The following is an 18,665-nucleotide window of genomic DNA, read 5'->3' as shown; positions in this document are numbered from 1 at the left end:
GAGCACTAACTTTGGACAGAAGAGCCTCCAATAGCAACAGGTGGACCCATTGTGCGATAAATACCATCAATACATTCTATGTAACAAACACAATCACTGAGAGGGGTGTCGACGCAGACTTACAGACAGTCTGTACATGCAGACTTTTTTTTTGAGATACATACAAGAGTTGTTACATTCTTGAACATCCACTAGTACGCGTAGCGTTTCGGGCAGGTCCCTGGAATACGATCCCCGCCGCGAAGAATCGTTTTTACAACCAAGTACACGTTTTACTGTTGCGTTAAACAGAGGCTACAGTTAAGGATTTGCGCCCAGTAAATCCTCCCCGGCCAGGATACGAACCCACGACAAAGCACTCGCGGAACGCCAGGCGAGTGGTTTGTTATGCAAGCCCCTTGGGAATCTCCGCCAGCAGACTTTAAGATTATGGTTATTGAAGGAAAAAAGAACCAGACAAATCCTCATCTGCTACGTAACATTGCACAGATGCATATAGAAGCAAACTTGGCATCCGACAGCTTCACATACTTCACAGATGGATCAGTAGACCAGCAGGAACAAGAAACCGGAGCTGCAGTTAAAGCAGGAAACTCTGTAAATAGTTGGAGGCTCTCAAATGGGTGTTCGACTTTACAAACAGAGATGCTAGCCATTCAAAAGGCTTTGGAACATGCTCTTGCTGAACACCGACAACATGTTATCATACATACAGATTCGAGAACCGCCATTGAAACCTAGCAACAGGAACACATATGTGATAACATACATCTGATCACAAATGTCATATCATTAATGCAAACACTCAAACGACAAGGCCGACGGGTACTTATCAACTGGGTGCCAAGTCATGTGGGAATAATAGGAAATGACATTGAAGACGAAGCTGCAAAACTTGCAACTAAGAGAAGAAATGTAGACATTTACATACCACAGAGTCTATCACAGATTAAGAAAGTAATTAGAAACAGAGCAATGCAAAAGATGTACAGTGACCACAACACAGCAGTTGCAACATCAGGATCTGCGGGTTGGTACAAGAATTCAACCAACTACGAACCCCTTAGTTTGATGAAAGGGAGCAGTAGAACAACATAAGTACACTTACATCGCGTCAGACTTGGATACCCATGTGCATGGGAAATAGGCTTACAGGTTCCGGAAGATGAGAGGAAATGTCAGCACTGTGGAGAAATGCCCGACAGACCACTGGAACATTATCTAATACAGTGCACAGTTACAAACCCATTAAGATTTCAATTTAGATTCAACAGAGCAGAAGAAGTTGTTAAACACATATGGTAAAATCTTACTGAAGCGACCATACGAGTCATAAATACTCATACTCCGCCCAAATAAAACAGAAACAAGCAACACTTAGTGGGCCAGCCAGAGGCTTAGGGCCCGCGCAGGAATATCCCTGCAAAAAAAAAAGAATATCTACAAGAAGCGAAATAAGATCCTAGTGCAAGGATTTCATATATTTTATAATTTTATTTATTTATACAAGAAGATACATTGGGTTGTGAGCTTGCAAAGCTACTAACACGAATAGCGTTTCGGGCATTTTCCATTTCTTGCAGCTTAAATTTAGTTTTATCTCTAAATGGCAAAATTTTTGCACAGCCTAAGATGTAATGCTCTAGTGTGTCCCAGTCTTTGTCCACACACTTTACACTTTACTTCATCCAGATCCCCATACAAGCCAAACTGCCTGAGATACCTGTGGCTAAGTCTTATTCCAGCCGTGACAACATCACCAGTCTATTTGCTTCTTTTTATTTACAAATGTTTTGTTTGATACAATTTCACTGTGATAGCCAATGGATCTGCTAGTTCTTGTTTGCATTTTTCAGTTTTCTTCAAATTCATCAAAATAGTTTCCGTTTAACTATACTCTTTATAATTATATTTGATAGCCAAAAGACTATGTTAAACATTGTTTTTATTTACTGCAAGCTTAGTAAGTGCATCAACATTACTATTTTCCGGTAGCCTAGTGCCAGGGATCCACAACTTGATTGACTCCCTTGGTAAGTACTCGCATATACAGTATCTATATCTGGCTTCAGAGACAAGCACTTTACAATTTGGTTGTAAGCTATTTAATGCTAATAATGAAGAAAGAGAGCAGGACATAATTAAGTTGTCTACTGCAGTCTCCAATAATGTTGAGTCCTACAAGAAGAGCCAACAGTCCAACATGTAAGATGGATGCCCAATTACTGACGCTTACATTCCCTTCACTTGTGTTACCGTCGTGCTGATGAACAATAATGAACGTCCCTTCCCACTGTTCCTGTAGCTGCATTGAGAGATCCGTCTGTGTACATGGTCTGTGTGATATTGCTTTCAATTTGTAAATTGTTTACGTGTTCTAGGGTATAATTTAATTTAGCAGCAAACAGAGCAAGAGGGCTGTGTATGATTAGTTTTTTGATGTCAAAAAGTGTTACCTACCGGGATGACAAGGAGTGCTCGAATTTTTCATCTTTGCATAAATTGCTCAACCCAAACACATTAATATGAGTGGCTGCTTGCTGAATCCATCCATAATCCCTGCGCATATGTTCTAAAAGTTCAACTGATATAATTTGAGATTTTAAATAACATTTGAGCGCAATTTCGAGTGATGGTGGTGGTGTGTTCGTGGAGGGGGTGAGTATCAAGCGGGAGCTCCCCACGCCTGGGGAAGCAACTCAGCAAGGAGTACCGCGCCTACTTTATGTTGTAGGCCAGAGACTTGTTTTCCTTGGTAAGTGCAATGTTTCGGGTGAGGGGGGGGGGATAACTTGGTTATTTGTGAATTTAAATGGTAGAAAAGAGGTGTGGTGCCAGCAGGTAAGTTTTTTTTTTTATATTATTATTATTATTTTCTACCACAGACGTGGCCACACATTTACAATGCCAACTAGCATATATACATTTTCTTCTGTCCTCCACGGACAGGTAAGTGGTGTGGTGGCAGCAGGTAAGTGATGTGGTGGCAGCAAGTGGTGTGGTGGCAGCAGGTAAGTGGTGTGGTGGCAGCAGGTAAGTGGTGTGGTGGCAGCAAGTAAGTGGTGTGGTGGCAGCAGGTAAGTGGTGTGGTGGCAGCAGGTAAGTGATGTGGTGGCAGCAAGTAAGTGGTGTGGTGGCAGCAGGTAGAGTGTGGTGGCAGCAGGTAGAGTGTGGTGGCAACAGGTAAGTGGTGTGGTGGCAGCAGGTAAGTGGTGTGGTGGCAGCAGGTAAGTGGTGTGGTGGCAGCAGGTAGAGTGTGGTGGCAGCAGGTAGAGTGTGGTGGCAGGAGGTAAGTGGTGTGGTGGCAGCAGGTAAGTGGTGTGGTGACAGCAGGTAAGTGGTGTGGTGACAGCAGGTAGAGTGTGGTGGCAGCAGGTAAGTGGTGTGGTGGCAGGAGGTAAGTGGTGTGGTGGCAGCAGGTAAGTGGTGTGGTGGCAGGAGGTAAGTAGTGTGGTGGCAGCAGGTAAGTGGTGTGGTGGCAGCAGGTAAGTGGTGTGGTGGCAGCAGGTAAGTGGTGTGGTGGCAGCAGGTAAGTGGTGTGGTGGCAGCAGGTAAGTGGTGTGGTGGCAGCAGGTAAGTGGTGTGGTGGCAGCAGGTAAGTGGTGTGGTGGCAGAAGGTAAGTGGTGTGGTGGCAGAAGGTAAGTGGTGTGGTGGCAGGAGGTAAGTGGTGTGGTGGCAGGAGGTAAGTGGTGTGGTGGCAGCAGGTAAAGTGTGGTGGCAGCAGGTAGAGTGTGGTGACAGCAGGTAAGGTGTGTGGTGGCAGCAGGTAAGTGGTGTGGTGACAGCAGGAATAACGGTATACTAACCGACCAGGAGGGAGAATGGGCGGCAAGGGTTGAGAGTGACAGTCCCGCCTGGGCCGTCACGCGTGCCGGACGTGTCACGGCGGCTGCCCTGATACTCCACCCTGATATTCTTCAAAGATCGACTCTAAATTTTACCCTCACTCTTCACTCCCTGAAACCTGAATAGTCTTTTGTTGCCACTGATTATATTCGTGATCTGTGTCCTGCAGACAAGACAGGTGTTTTTGCGTCACGTGTTGTCAACCCCAGCCGAGAGGTAGGTAGCTACCTCCAACCATTAGTTCAGACTTAATTTACGTTCATGTTTCGCTAATTACAACATAACAACGCCAGAAATATGTGCCGTGTGGGCGCTATGGTGTTCAGAGAGGTATACTTTAGTCTTCATTAAGTATGCTTTATATATAGTAGTATTAAGTATTAGTTATATATATATATATATATATATATATTATATATATATATATATATATATATATATATATATATATATATATATATATTATATATATATATATATATATATATATATATATATATATATATATATATATATATAGCTAATTGAAATTTGATCAATCCTAATCTACTTAACCTACTTAAAACCTAACCTACCTAACGTAACCTACCTAACGTAACCTACTTAACCTAACCTACCTAGCCTAACCTAACCTAAGTCAGTAATTCGTGTTATTAAAATAATATAAAAAAACATTAATTGGACTAAACCAATTTATAAAGAAATATTTGAAAATATTTCTTCCCCCCCCCCTTCTTCTCTCCCCTGTCCCCTCTCCCGCTGTGCGTGTGTGTGTGCATTTACTATATTTTCCTGCTGAATCGAGCTATTAGCTCTTGGACCCAGTCTTTCTAACCGATCTATTTTTTCCTCTATTATGTCTACTATACATTTATTTCTCCCTTAACACACGCACACATCCCCAGGAAGCAGCCCGTAGCAGCTTTCTAACTCCCAGGTACTTGTTTGCCGCTACGTGAACAGAGACATCAGGTTAAACAAACTGCCAATTTATTTCTGCCTCGGCCGGGAATCAAACCCGGGCGCTTAGGACTATGACCCTCAAGCACTGTCCACTTAACCGCGAGGCCCTGTGTGTGTGTGTGTGTGTGTGCTATTAAAAGGTCACATTAAAAGCAAGCACATTGACCATAAAGGTTAATGTGCTTGCTGGGTCGAGCGTCAATTCGTTTTGGAATGTTGTTATCAAGTCTGTAACTTCCCCTCTGGTCTGGTGCGGTTTGGATCCTTTAATTTATCCTCGTTGTTCAGGAACGACCCGCGTGCATATTTTTTTAACAATATTTGATGTTGTATTTGAACAAATGAGTGTTCCAAGTCTGGGCTGCATACTTAAGAATTGGTCTTTCGTAGGTTGTGCAGAGAACCCAGAAAGTTGTCTTCTCGCGCGTGTGCATTAATTCCTTTCCAGTTTGCTGTACTGTCTCTTTGTTTCCCTAAGTTTTTTTGTAAATTGTTCTTGTACATTCTGTACCGTACGCGGATAGGAGTGATAGGAGTCTTTAAGTATTTTCTGTACAGCGATCTTCTCGACTTAATTGATTCTTTCATTTTTTTTATTCAAAGCTTATAAATACATTTTAAATATAACCCACGTTTATACAGTACTTGTAAGAATATATTTTAGTTTTAACCTAAGTAATAAAAGGATAAGAAAACTGTATAACTATATGCTCGACTAAGTTGACTTGAAAAAGGACTAACCGACATCTGAAGAGCGTATCCAAAGTTTTTGTCTTCAAGGAACAGAAAGTGGTGATTTAGCTGCACAAGTCTGGTGGGCACCTCTGGACTACTGTTTCCAATCATGGAGACCTTATCTTCAGAAGGACATCAGTTTTGGGGAAAGTTCGATACCGGGTGACAAAAATCTGGCATAATAATAATAATAATAATAATAATAATAATAATAATAATAATAATAATAATAATTTTATTATTATTATTATTATTATTATTATTATTATTATTATTATCATTATATAAAAAAATTGTCAGGGATTATTGCAAAAGTCGGGAGTTTTTTTCCCCCTTCCTAAAAAAATGTGTGGCCACAGACGTGGCCAGACATTTACAATGCTAATCAGCATATATACATTTTCTTCTGTCCTCCATGGACAGGGGGTGAGAGATGTGTTAAACATATAGTTCAGGGATTTATTGAACAATCATCCACAGAAGGTGATTGTAGTGCTTTTAAATCACTAATCTAACCTACAGACACAAATATATAGATACACAGTTACGTCTACCCTACATAAAGTGTTCGATGTTACATAAAGTGTTCGATGTGTCTTTTACAGTGTATCATAGAGTCAACATATTACTGTATCTATATTTTTTAAGACGGAAATGAACATAGCGTAACACCAAGGATGTCACCGGGGCTGTTACTGGTTTACTGGTAGTGTTACGCTGAAAGGTAATGGGTGTAAAATAAAGGGTATCAGTCACACCAAATTCACAATGTCAACAAAGAGCACTCCGTGAGGAATGTATTCTATTGCCGCATGTTGCGTGTACCGTTTGTTGTGTAGGGTGGGCGTGTACCATGTGTTGTGTAGAGTGGGTGTGTACCATGTGTTGTGTAGAGTGGGTGTGTACCATGTGTTGTGTAGAGTGGGTGTGTACCATGTGTTGTGTAGAGAGGGTGTGTACCATGTGTTGTGTAGAGTGGGCGTGTACCATGTGTTGTGTAGAGTGGGTGTGTGTACCATTTGTTGTGTAGAGTGGGCGTGTACCATGTGTTGTGTAGAGTGGGTGTGTACCATGTGTTGTGTAGAGTGGGTGTGTACCATGTGTTGTGTAGAGTGGGTGTGTACCATGTGTTGTGTAGAGTGGGCATGTACCATGTGTTGTGTAGAGTGGGCGTGTACCATGTGTTGTGTAGAGTGGGTGTGTACCATGTGTTGTGTAGAGTGGGTGTGTACCATGTGTTGTGTAGAGTGGGCATGTACCATGTGTTGTGTAGAGTGGGTGTGTACCATGTGTTGTGTAGAGTGGGCGTGTACCATTTGTTGTGTTGGGTGACAATAGCACCATGGGTGACAATAACACCGTGGGTGACAATAACACCGTGGGTGACAATAGCACCGTGGGTGACAATAACACCGTGGGTGACAATAACACCGTGGGTGACAATAACAACACTGGTGACAATAACACCGTGGGTGACAATAACACCGTGGGTGACAATAACACCGTGGGTGACAATAACAACACTGGTGACAATAACACCGTGGGTGACAATAACACCGTGGGTGACAATAACACCGTGGGTGACAATAACACCGTGGGTGACAATAACACCGTGGGTGACAATAACAACACTGGTGACAATAACACCGTGGGTGACAATAACACCGTGGGTGACAATAACACCGTGGGTAACAATAACAACACTGGTGACAATAACACCGTGGGTGACAATAACACCGTGGATGACAATAACACCGTGGGTGACAATAACACCGTGGTTGACAATAACACCGTGGGTGACAATAACACCGTGGGTGACAATAACACCGTGGGTGACAATAACACCGTGGGTGACAATAACAACATTGGTGACAATAACACCGTGGGTGACAATAACACCGTGGGTGACAATAACAACATTGGTGACAATAACACCGTGGGTGACAATAACACCGTGGGTGACAATAACAACATTGGTGATAATAACACCGTGGGTGACAATAACACCGTGGGTGACAATAACAACATTTGTGACAATAACACCGTGGGTGACAATAACAACATTGGTGATAATAACACCGTGGGTGACAATAACACCGTTGGTGACAATAACACCGTGGGTGACAATAACACCGTGGGTGACAATAACACCGTGGGTGACAATAACACCGTTGGTGACAATAACACCGTGGGTGACAATAACACCGTGGGTGACAATAACAACATTGGTGATAATAACACCGTGGGTGACAATAACATCGTGGGTGACAATAACACCGTGGGTGACAATAACACCGTGGGTGACAATAACACCGTGGGTGACAATAACACTGTGGGTGACAATAACAACATTGGTGACAATAACACCGTGGGTGACAATAACACCGTGGGTGACAATAACACCGTGGGTGACAATAACACCGTGGGTGACAATAACACCGTGGGTGACAATAACACCGTGGGTGACAATAACAACATTGGTGACAATAACACCGTGGGTGACAATAACAACATTGGTGATAATAACACCGTGGGTGACAATAACAACATTGGTGACAATAACACCGTGGGTGATAATAACACCGTGGGTGACAATAACACCGTGGGTGACAATAACACCGTGGGTGACAATAACACCGTGGGTGACAATAACAACATTGGTGACAATAACACCGTGGGTGACAATAACAACATTGGTGATAATAACACCGTGGGTGACAATAACAACATTGGTGACAATAACACCGTGGGTGATAATAACACCGTGGGTGACAATAACATCGTGGGTGACAATAACACCGTGGGTGATAATAACACCGTGGGTGACAATAACACCGTGGGTGACAATAACACCGTGGGTGACAATAACACCGTGGGTGACAATAACACCGTGGGTGAAATATTGCGTAGTTCAATTATTGTGTATACACGCTGGGAGTGATAAGGACTTCAGTGTAACTTGCTCCAGCCATATACGTAGCCTATTTATAAATGCCATTATTCCCAGCATCAGATAAATATACGTAATTTTATTACATACTAGTATACTATACTATGTCTAATATGCACTAAAATGTAGGGGATGTTTATAAAGTATTATGTAAATACTGTACTATCCAATGTATTCTCACAAACCCAATGTACCTTCTTGTATATATATATAAATAAATAAATAAATAAATAAATAAATAAATTATGAATGAGCGGGCGAGAGGGCGGTGGCGACGCCATGATTGTGAGGTGGTAGGCCCGTGTTGTGCCGCTTCTAGCTCCACACCAGGGATGTGTGCATGTTAACTCAGAGATGACTATCTCTAGTGTGCCCCAGATTATCCTTGTGGTCCTCTTAGACTGACTGAGGTAAGTCTCAACATTTTTAACATCCGGTTGTGAAGGCAAGGCAAAATATCTTAAATGTCCCAGACCTTGGTGGTTTGCCTCCACCTGGCAGCGTCCCTCACCTTCGTCCACCTTGGTTCATAAATGTGTCTTTACTGTCATGCTCATCGTAGACACGTCCGCCATGATTATAATTCATTTATCCTCATTTTTTTCTTCACACCTTTCTGCCTGGTATAAACAGTAAACCAGGTTTACCATGCAGACGACTTACCTGTGAGGGGTAGAAATAGCCTAAGCTACTCTAGCCCTTTGAGATGTATTTTCTTGTCTCAATAAACATACTTGACTTTGAACTTGACTACATTCCTTGGGATTACCTTATGATGGTTTCGGGGCTTAGCGTCCCCGCGGCCCGGTCATCGCCCAGGCCTACATCATACACGGATAACCATGCCCTGCGAAATGTCTGGCCGGCTATCTTCCCTCTATCTCTACGTCCCTCCGATATTGTGCCATGCTGGCTTATGTATACCGGTAGCCATGCTGGCTTATGTATACCGGTATATAGCCATGCTGGCTTATGTATACCGGTATATAGCCATGCTGGCTTATGTATACCGGTATATAGCCATGCTGGCTTATGTATACCGGTATATAGCCGTGCTGGCTTATGTATACCGGTATACAGCCATGCTGGCTTATGTATACCGGTATATAACCATGCTGCCGTATGTATACCGGTATATAGCCATGCTGGCTTATGTATACCGGTATATAGCCTTGCTGGCTTATGTATACCGGTATATAGCCATGCTGGCTTATGTATACCGGTATATAGCCATGCTGGCTTATGTATACCGGTATATAGCCATGCTGGCTTATGTATACCGGTATATAGCCATGCTGGCTTATGTATACCGGTATATAGCCATGCTGGCTTATGTATACCGGTATATAGCCATGCTGGTTTATGTATACCGGTATATAGCCATGCTGGCTTATGTATACCGGTATATAGCCATGCTGGTTTATGTATACCGGTATATAGCCATGCTGGCTTATGTATACCGGTATATAGCCATGCTGGTTTATGTATACCGGTATATAGCCATGCTGGCTTATGTATACCGGTATATAGCCATGCTGGCTTATGTATACCGGTATATAGCCATGCTGGCTTATGTATACCGGTATATAGCCATGCTGGCTTATGTATAGCAGTATTCATTCAAAGAAATTCTGATTTCGTGGCTTCTCTTAGAAAATGGGACATTTGCCACGTCAACAGATCTTAATTTATCAATAAAATAATCTTAAAACAAGCAGTCAGATGACTGTATATGATAAAAAAATGCCTTCTCGCGTCTCATAGAATTATTTACAAACAAAATCAAACAAAATATTAAATAAATATTCTAAATGATTCCTTAGACAAATTATAATAGCAGTTCTGATGTTAACCAGCCTCGCATATGTCGCTGATGATATTTGTTTTTATGTGGGCTTCTGAAGACAGGTTCGGTGTGATATCAACTCCTAGATCTTTGTCTGTCCGTTTCGTGGAGGACTTAGTCTCCCAGTTGGTACCGTGTATCTGGCCTCCTGTTCCCTCCGCCTAGTTTACATTTACTTGAGTTGAATTTTAGTATTAATTTGTTGGACTTCAGTTTGTCTAGGTCATCTTGTAGCCTCTTGCTTCCATCCTCTAGCGCGCGCGTGTACTCACCTAGTTGTGCTTGCGCGGGTTGAGCTCTGCTTTTTCGGCCCGCCTCTCAACTGTCAATCAACTGTTGCTAACTACTTGAGGGGGGGGGGGGGGTAGAAATAGCCTAAGCTACTCTATCCCTTTGATATGTATTTCTTTCTTGTCTCAATAAACATACTTGAACTTGATCTAACTACTTCTCCCCCCCCCTTACACACACACCCTAGGAAGCAGCCCGTAGCAGCTGTCTACCTCCCAGGTACCTATTTGCTGCTAGGTAACAGGGGCATCAGAGTGAAGGAATCTGCCCATTTGTTTTTTCAGCCGGGGAATCGAACCCCGTTCCCTAGGTCCACGAGTCTAGCGCGCTGTCTGCTCAGCCACCTCCCACCCCCGTGTGTACTCACCTAATTGTCCTTGCGGGGGTTGAGCTTTGGCTCTTTGGTCCCGCCTCTCAACTGTCAATCAACTGGTGTACAGATTCCTGAGCCTACTGGGCTCTATCATATCTACATTTAAAACTGTGTATGGAGTCAGCCTCCACCACATCTCTGCCCAATGCATTCCATCTGTTAACTACTATGACACTGAAAAAGTTCTTTCTAACGTCTCTGTGGCTCATTTGGGTACTCAGTTTCCAGCTGTGACCTCTTGTTCACGCACCACCCATGTTAAACAGTTTATCTTTATCTACCCTGTCAATTCCACTGAGAATTGTGTAGGTAGTGATCATGTCTCCCCTAACTTCTGTCTTCCAGCGTCGGGAGGTTCAGTTCCAGTAATCTTTCCTCACAGCTCATTCCTCTCAGCTCGGGGACTAGCCTGTTGGCATACCTCTGAACTTTTTCTAATTTCGTTTTGCGTTTAACTAGATGTAGACTCCATGCTGGAGCCGCATATTCCAGTATTGGTCAGACATATGAGGTATACAAGGTTCTGAATGATTCCTAACACTAGTTTCTGAAGGCAGTTCTTATGTTCGCCAGCCTTACATATGCCACTGATCTTATTCTTTCAAAGTGGGCTACAGGGGACAGGTCTGGTGTGTTATCAACCTCCAGATCTTTCTCTCGTCCTGACTCCTGTAGGATTTCCTTTCCTAGCTTTACCTTGTGTTTGGCCTTCTGCACTCCCTACGCCTATCTTCATTATTTTGCACTTGGTCGAGTTAAACTCTAGTAGCTATTTGTTGGACCATTCCTTCTGTCTGTCCAGGTCATCCTGTAGCTTCATACTGTCCTCGTGACCTCGTCTGTGATTCGTCGTTTCAGCTAAGCCTCAAGGGTCTCACCATTAACCCATAGTAGTGTAGCCTACTAACTAATTCATTTAATTAATTATATTTCAATTTCAAGTTTAGTATTAGAAAGTCAACCCCCCAATTTTGTGGAAGTGGAAACATCTGACAAGTAACTAAATATTAATACAGTCCACTTGTACAGCCCATTTAATTATCTAATAACAATACTAAAAAATACTTGTTGGGAAAATTCCCACAAGGTCCGAGTACAGAACCCTGCGGGACTCCGCTGGTGACATCATGCCAGTCTGAGGTCTCACCCCTCACTGTAACTCTGCTTCCTGTTGTTTAGGTTACTTCCTTATCCATTGGAGCACCCTACCCTTACTCCAGCTTGTTTCTCCAACTTATGCAACAGTTTCTTAGAACTGTTGCAGTCTGCCCATCCTTCTTTTTCTTGCTTAATGCTTGTTGCTTGATCATAGAATTCTATTAAACCTGTGAGACACGACTTGCCTGCCCATGGGTGCTGCTGGTGACCTGTTACAAAGTCACTTCTCTCTCCTGTTATGCTACCAGCCATTTTCTCACGATCTTCTCCATCACCTTGCATGGTATACAAGTTAAGGACACCGCCTGTTGCTTTAGACCTCCTGCCTCTCCCTCTTTTTGTAGATTGGTACTACGTTAGCTGTCTTTGAACTCTCTGGTAGGTCTCCCGTTTCCAGTGACTTGTTATAGGCCATAGATAGTGGCATGCAAAGTGCTTCTGTCCTCTCTTTTAGCATCCATGGTGAGATTCCATCAGTTTGAACAGCCTTAGTCGTCACTTCTAGATCAAGCAGATAGCTCCTAACCTCATCTTTGGTAATTTCTATATCTTCCAAGTATGCTTGGTATATCGCCACACCTCTTAGTTCAGGGCGTTTCCCTTGCTCCATTGTGAAAACCTCCTGGAATATATTGTTGAGTTCTTCACACACCTCTTAGTCATTTTCTAAAGTGTACCCATCCTCTCCCTTTTTTAATTTCATCATCCTGCTCTTTCACTGTCGTTTTCCTCCTGATGTGACCGTATAGCAGTTTGGGTTGGGTCTTGGCTTTATTTGATGTCATTTTCAAACTGCCTCTCTGCTTCTCTCCTCACACTGAGGTGCCCATTTCTGGCCCTCTGGTATCTCTCTCTCTCTGCTCTCTGGTGCCCTGTTATTTCTGTGGTTTCTCCATGCCCTTGTGCTCAGCTGCCTTTCGTGTGTGTGTACTCGCCTATTTGTGCCTGTAAGATCGAGTGTTGGCTCTTGGATCCCGCCTTTCTAGCCTTCGGTTGTTTAAAGCAATTACTCCTGTCCTACTTCTCTATCATACCAAGTTTTAAAGCTATGAATAGTGTTTGCTTCCACAATGTGCTCCATTAGTTCAGTCCATTTCCTCAATACTCTTACGCTAAAAGAAAACTTTTTAATATCTCTATGACTCATCTGAGTTTCCAGCTTCCACCCCGTGTCCCCTTGTTCTGTTGGTATTCCGTGTGAACATTTCGTCTATTTCCACTCTGTCAATCCCCTAGGTATTTTGTATGCTGCTATCATATCTCCCCATTACCTCCTTTTTTCTAACGTCGTCAGGTTCAGTTCCTTCAGTCGCTCTTCATACCCCATCCCATGCAACTCTGGGACTAGCCTCGTCGCAAATTTGTGAACCTTTTTCAGTTTCTTAATGTGTTTCTTTAGGTGGGGGCTCCATGATGGGGCTGCATACCCTTAAGACTGGTCTCACGTAGGCAGTGTAAAGCTCCCTAAATGCCTCCTTACTTAGGTTTCTGAATGACGTTCTAACTTTTGCTAGCATAGAGTACGCTGTTGTCGTTATCCAATTTATATGTGCCTCAGGAGTTAAATTTGGTGTTACGTCCACTCCCAGGCCCCTTTCTCGCATCGTCACAGGAAGGTAGTTTCCCTTCATTGTGTACTGTCCCTTTGTTCTCCTGCCACCTAGTCCCATTTCCATAACTTTACACTTGCTCGGGTTGGACTCCAGTAGCCATTTCTTTGACCATCTCTGCAGCTTGTTAAAGTCCTCTTGTACTATCCTACAATCCTCATCTGTCACAACTCGTCTCATTAATTTCACGTCATCCGCGAACATCGACATATAGGACTCGACTCCTGTAAACATGTCGTTCACGTATGTTAGAAACAGAACTGGTCCCAGCACCGATCCTTGAGGTACTCCAATCGTTACAGTTCGTCAGTCTGACTTCTTGCCCCTGACTGTTACTCTCTGGCTCCTGCCTGTTAAGTAATTATTTACCCAAGCTAGGGCTTTTACGTTTACTCCCGCCTGCCTCTCAAGTTTTATAGCAGTCTCCTGTATGGTACTGTGTCAAAGGCTTTTTGGCAGTCCAGAAATATGCAGTTTGCCCATGCTTTTCTGTCCAGCCTCATTCTTGTTACTTTTTTTATAGAATTCCAGAAGGTTTGTTAGACATGATTTCCCTTCTCTGAACCCATGTTGGTGTTTGTTTACATAATGTTCTCTAGGTGTGTAACAAGTCTAAACCTGATTATTCTTTCAAGTACTTCAGAGGGGATGCTTGTCAGTGATACTGGCCTGTAGTTAAGTGCCTCTTCCCTATCCCCCTTTTTGAGGATTGGTACCACATTTGTCTTCTTCAAGCAACTGGGCAACTCTCTTTTCGTAAGTGACTCATTATAGATCCTTGCTAGAGGTACGCTGAGGGTCTGGGCTGCCTCTTATTGTATCCAATAGGCCCTCTGCAATTCTTATTCCTACTACTTTCTCCTCTACTACACTTTGCTCCTCACCTCTCTCTAGCCTATTTATTGCTTGCATCTACTTCCTCTTCACACGGGAGACATCTCCCGTCACGCAGGGTGCAGTCGCACCTCCACAGATCTCCAGTATCATCTATTGATACTGGCAATGGCTCAAAAGGGCCACCACTTACGGGCTATTCATGCCCGTGCCACCTTTTGGGTGGCTTAATCTTCATCAATCAATCATCAATTCCTCTTCACAATCGACTTGAGAATGGTCCAGGACGGACCGAAACGTCGTCGTCTCGTCACCTTCTAGTGTGTGGTCTGGTCAACTTATTGTATCCACGGTGATACGTTGTCTGCTCCAACCGCTTTAGTGTCATCCAGTGTTGTCAGCTGTTTTAATTACCTCAGGCTCAGGCTGGCTGTATACTTACCTAGTTGTGCTTGCGGGGGTTGAGCTCTGGCTCTTTGGTCCCGCCTCTCAACGGTTAATCAACTAATGTACAGGTTCCTGAGCCTACTGGGCTCTATCATATCTACACTTGAAACTGTGTATGGAGTCAGCCTCCACCACATCACTTCCTAATGCATTCCATTTGTCTACTACTCTGACACTGAAAAAAAATCTTTTTAACGTCTCTAAATTCTTTCTAACGTCTATGTGTGTGTGTGTGTGTGTGTGTGTGTGTGTGTGTGTGTGTGTGTGTGTGTGTGTGTGTGTGTGTGTGTGTGTGTGTGTGTGTGTGTGTGTGTGTGCTCGTGTTCGTGTTCGTGTTCGCGTGTGCTCGCAAGCGTACATTTGCGTGCACGAGTGATCGTTTAAGGTAGTCATCAGCTGAGGTGGATGGTAGCCACATGTGTAATTAAGCTTATTAAACTCAATTGGGTTTTAATAGATATTGATGTTTTATATAGCGTTTAAAAGAACAGAAAAGAAGGTAAAAGACCGTTTACTGAACAAAACAATGGCTAGCAATATGTGTTAGCCATTAAAGGCACTCTTGTCAGAGACAAGTCTGTACATTACACACGAGGAGAACACTGTCAGGTTGTCTGACGTAAACAGTCTCACCGCTGACACTCAAGTGCTGACTTCTCACCGCTGACGCTCAAGTGCTGAATTCTCACCGCTGACACTCAAGTGCTGACTTCTCACCGCTGACGTTCAAGTGCTGGCTTCTCACCCCTGACGCTCAAGTGCTGACTTCTCACCGCTGACGCTCAAGTGCTGAATTCTCACCGCTGACGCTCAAGTGCTGACTTCTCACCGCTGACGCTCAAGTGCTGACTTCTCACCGCTGACGTTCAAGTGCTGACTTCTCACCGCTGACGCTCAAGTGCTGACTTCTCACCGCTGACGTTCAAGTGCTGGCTTCTCACCCCTGACGCTCAAGTGCTGACTTCTCACCGCTGACGCTCAAGTGCTGACTTCTCACCGCTGACGCTCAAGTGCTGACTTCTCACCGCTGACGCTCAAGTGCTGACTTCTCACCGCTGACGCTCAAGTGCTGACTTCTCACCGCTGACGTTCAAGTGCTGGCTTCTCACCCCTGACGCTCAAGTGCTGGCTTCTCACCGCTGACGCTCAAGTGCTGGCTTCTCACCGCTGACGCTCAAGTGCTGACTTCTCACCGCTGACGCTCAAGTGCTGGCTTCTCACCCCTGACGCTCAAGTGCTGGCTTCTCACCCCTGACGCTCAAGTGCTGGCTTCTCACCGCTGACGCTCAAGTGCTGGCTTCTCACCGCTGACGCTCAAGTGCTGGCTTCTCATCCCTGACGCTCAAGTGCTGGCTTCTCACCGCTGACACTCAAGTGCTGGCTTCTCACCGCTGACGCTCAAGTGCTGGCTTCTCACCGCTGACGCTCAAGTGCTGACTTCTCAACCACTTCCCACGCTTCGTACACTTACACAAATTACAATTCCGTGTAAATTAATGCTAAAAACGCGTACCATTGTATGAAACTAAATCACTTAACGCCAAACACACGACGAAACTACGACGTTGCTACAACGTTCGAACACGTTTTAACACCTAACAATTGTAACCACCAATATAGCAAATTATAACCACCAATATAGCAAGTTGTAACAACCAATATAGCAAGTTTTAACCACCAATATAGCAAGTTGTAACCACCAATATAGCAAGTTGTAACCACCAATATAACAAGTTGTAACCACCAATATAGCAAGTTGTAACCACCAATATAACAAGTTGTAACCACCAATATAGCAAGTTGTAACCACCAATATAGCAAGTTGTAACCACCAATAGAGCAAGTTGTAACCACCAATATAACAAGTTGTAACCACCAATAGAGCAAGTTGTAACCACCAATATAACAAGTTGTAACCACCAATATAGCAAGTTGTAACCACCAATATAACAAGTTGTAACAACGTTCTAACACGTGATAAAAACGTTATAACAAGATGTACCAACTTTATTACAAATTGTAAGAAGGGAGTGCTAGGGAGCGTTACGTTGTGTGTGTGTGGGCAGGATTAGCGGTATAGGTTCTCCTACTTTGTGAATGACTTGCTAAATATGTCGTGATTTATATGAAACATTGTGGCTCCAAAGTGGAGGACTTCTCTAGTTAGATACATTCACTCTCGCTGTGAAAAACTGGCGTCAGCCTGTTAGGTATTCCTAGAAGCACTATATTTAGCATCTTCCCCGACACACCATCTTCCTGAACACTTAGTGTTTCCTAAGGAAACTCTCCAGGTGCGCTAGTGTTCTTGTCCTTAATGTTATTTCCTAATCAATGTCGCTGGGTTATGTCAAAGACTCGGTTCTGTCCTTCCATGTTTCTGCCCTAAATTCATCTTGAATATCGGAATTACATTTGGTGTTTTACAGGCATTTGGTATCACTGCTGTGTGAAAATACTTGCGTGCGTGGTTGTCCTTGGCGTTCCTGCAGGTGTATGTGTGTTTTATGAAGATGTGAGCGAGGGAGTAGTGGCGTTGAGAGCCAGGCCACTCCCACAACACTATAGTGTCTGCCCTTGACACAACTCTTCATTTACTTCCAACACTTAAACGTATCGGCAGTATTATTATTTATTATGTATGTTTCGATATTATATTCCTCACTTCTTGGCTGCCGTGAGTGTGGACATTACCTATTACTTTTCATAAGATTATTTCTCCATGTCGTTAGTGCAGACCTAACGTATTCAGAGCCAATTTTGTCATGTGTGGCGTTGTCTTGGTTGACACGTGTGTGTGGAGGCAAGAGTATGCGGGGCAGACGACAGTCTACCACCGCAGGATCTGTAGCTCAGGTTTACCCCACATGAGCTACTGTGCTCTACAAGTGTTTGTTACTATAAGAGAGTCAATGACTCGGCACAAGCACTCCGCGCCTTTACCCAGTCTGTAAATGACACGCAAAGTTCACATGTGGGCCTGAACCGTTCGTCATGTTATTCCTGGCTGCTGTGAGCGGCCACTTATTGAGTTATGAATTCATTCATCAGTACCATACATTGTACAATCAATTACCTCGTTTACAAGCAGTTATAAGACCAAGAATGCTTCGCCCAAAGTATTTATGTGTTTCAGTAGGTTTCATGTACAAAACATGATTGTTTTCTAGTATCTCATATGACACACAGAAATCACAATTGCGTGATGCATTAAATGAACAAATCTACAAGGGCTCTTGTGGATCCTGCAAATCCAATGCAGGATCCAGTAAGTTCAGTAGAACTTCGGTTTCAACTCCTTACCATGTCGTAGCTCAGTCGATTAAGGCAGCGTCTGGGATGCTCTCGGACGTAGGTTCGAATCCTCGTCACGGCCCTTGTGGATTTGTTTATCTCATTTATTGTTTATCTCATAGCTTGTTAAATATATAATAACTTCAGTTTGCCCGTTCATGCATCACAGTCTTAAGAGACACTCCGAAGCTCAATATATTAGTCTCTTTGTGCTTGTCAAGTGCCTAATTATACACTTGTTCCATTGGGTAATAAAAGTAATAAAGTATAATAAAAGTTAATAAAAGTAAAAGGTTAGAGTCTCCTGGAGCCCAGGT

The 18,665-nt window shown here is 43.5% G+C and overlaps 2 protein-coding genes across 2 annotated transcripts in view; both read left to right on the top strand.

Moving 5' to 3' along the window:
• The first annotated feature begins 3,868 nt into the window (after nucleotides 1-3,868).
• LOC123745863 (uncharacterized) overlaps nucleotides 3,869-18,665 on the top strand; it is a 200,474-nt gene continuing 185,677 nt past the window's right edge. The window contains exon 1 of the mRNA XM_069322254.1: nucleotides 3,869-4,063. The gene's annotated coding sequence lies outside the window, so the exon portion shown is untranslated. The remainder of the gene's footprint in view (nucleotides 4,064-18,665) is intronic.
• Nucleotides 6,888-8,486, top strand: LOC123747502 (putative uncharacterized protein DDB_G0286901). Its single transcript, XM_045729722.2, has one exon. It carries the CDS (start codon nucleotides 6,888-6,890, stop codon nucleotides 8,484-8,486), a length of 1,599 nt encoding a protein of 532 aa, XP_045585678.2.

The sequence above is a fragment of the Procambarus clarkii genome, chromosome 10 (assembly GCF_040958095.1).
Source record: "Procambarus clarkii isolate CNS0578487 chromosome 10, FALCON_Pclarkii_2.0, whole genome shotgun sequence".
Taxonomy (NCBI): domain Eukaryota; kingdom Metazoa; phylum Arthropoda; class Malacostraca; order Decapoda; family Cambaridae; genus Procambarus; species Procambarus clarkii.
This window is presented reverse-complemented; position numbering and strand designations above follow the sequence as displayed.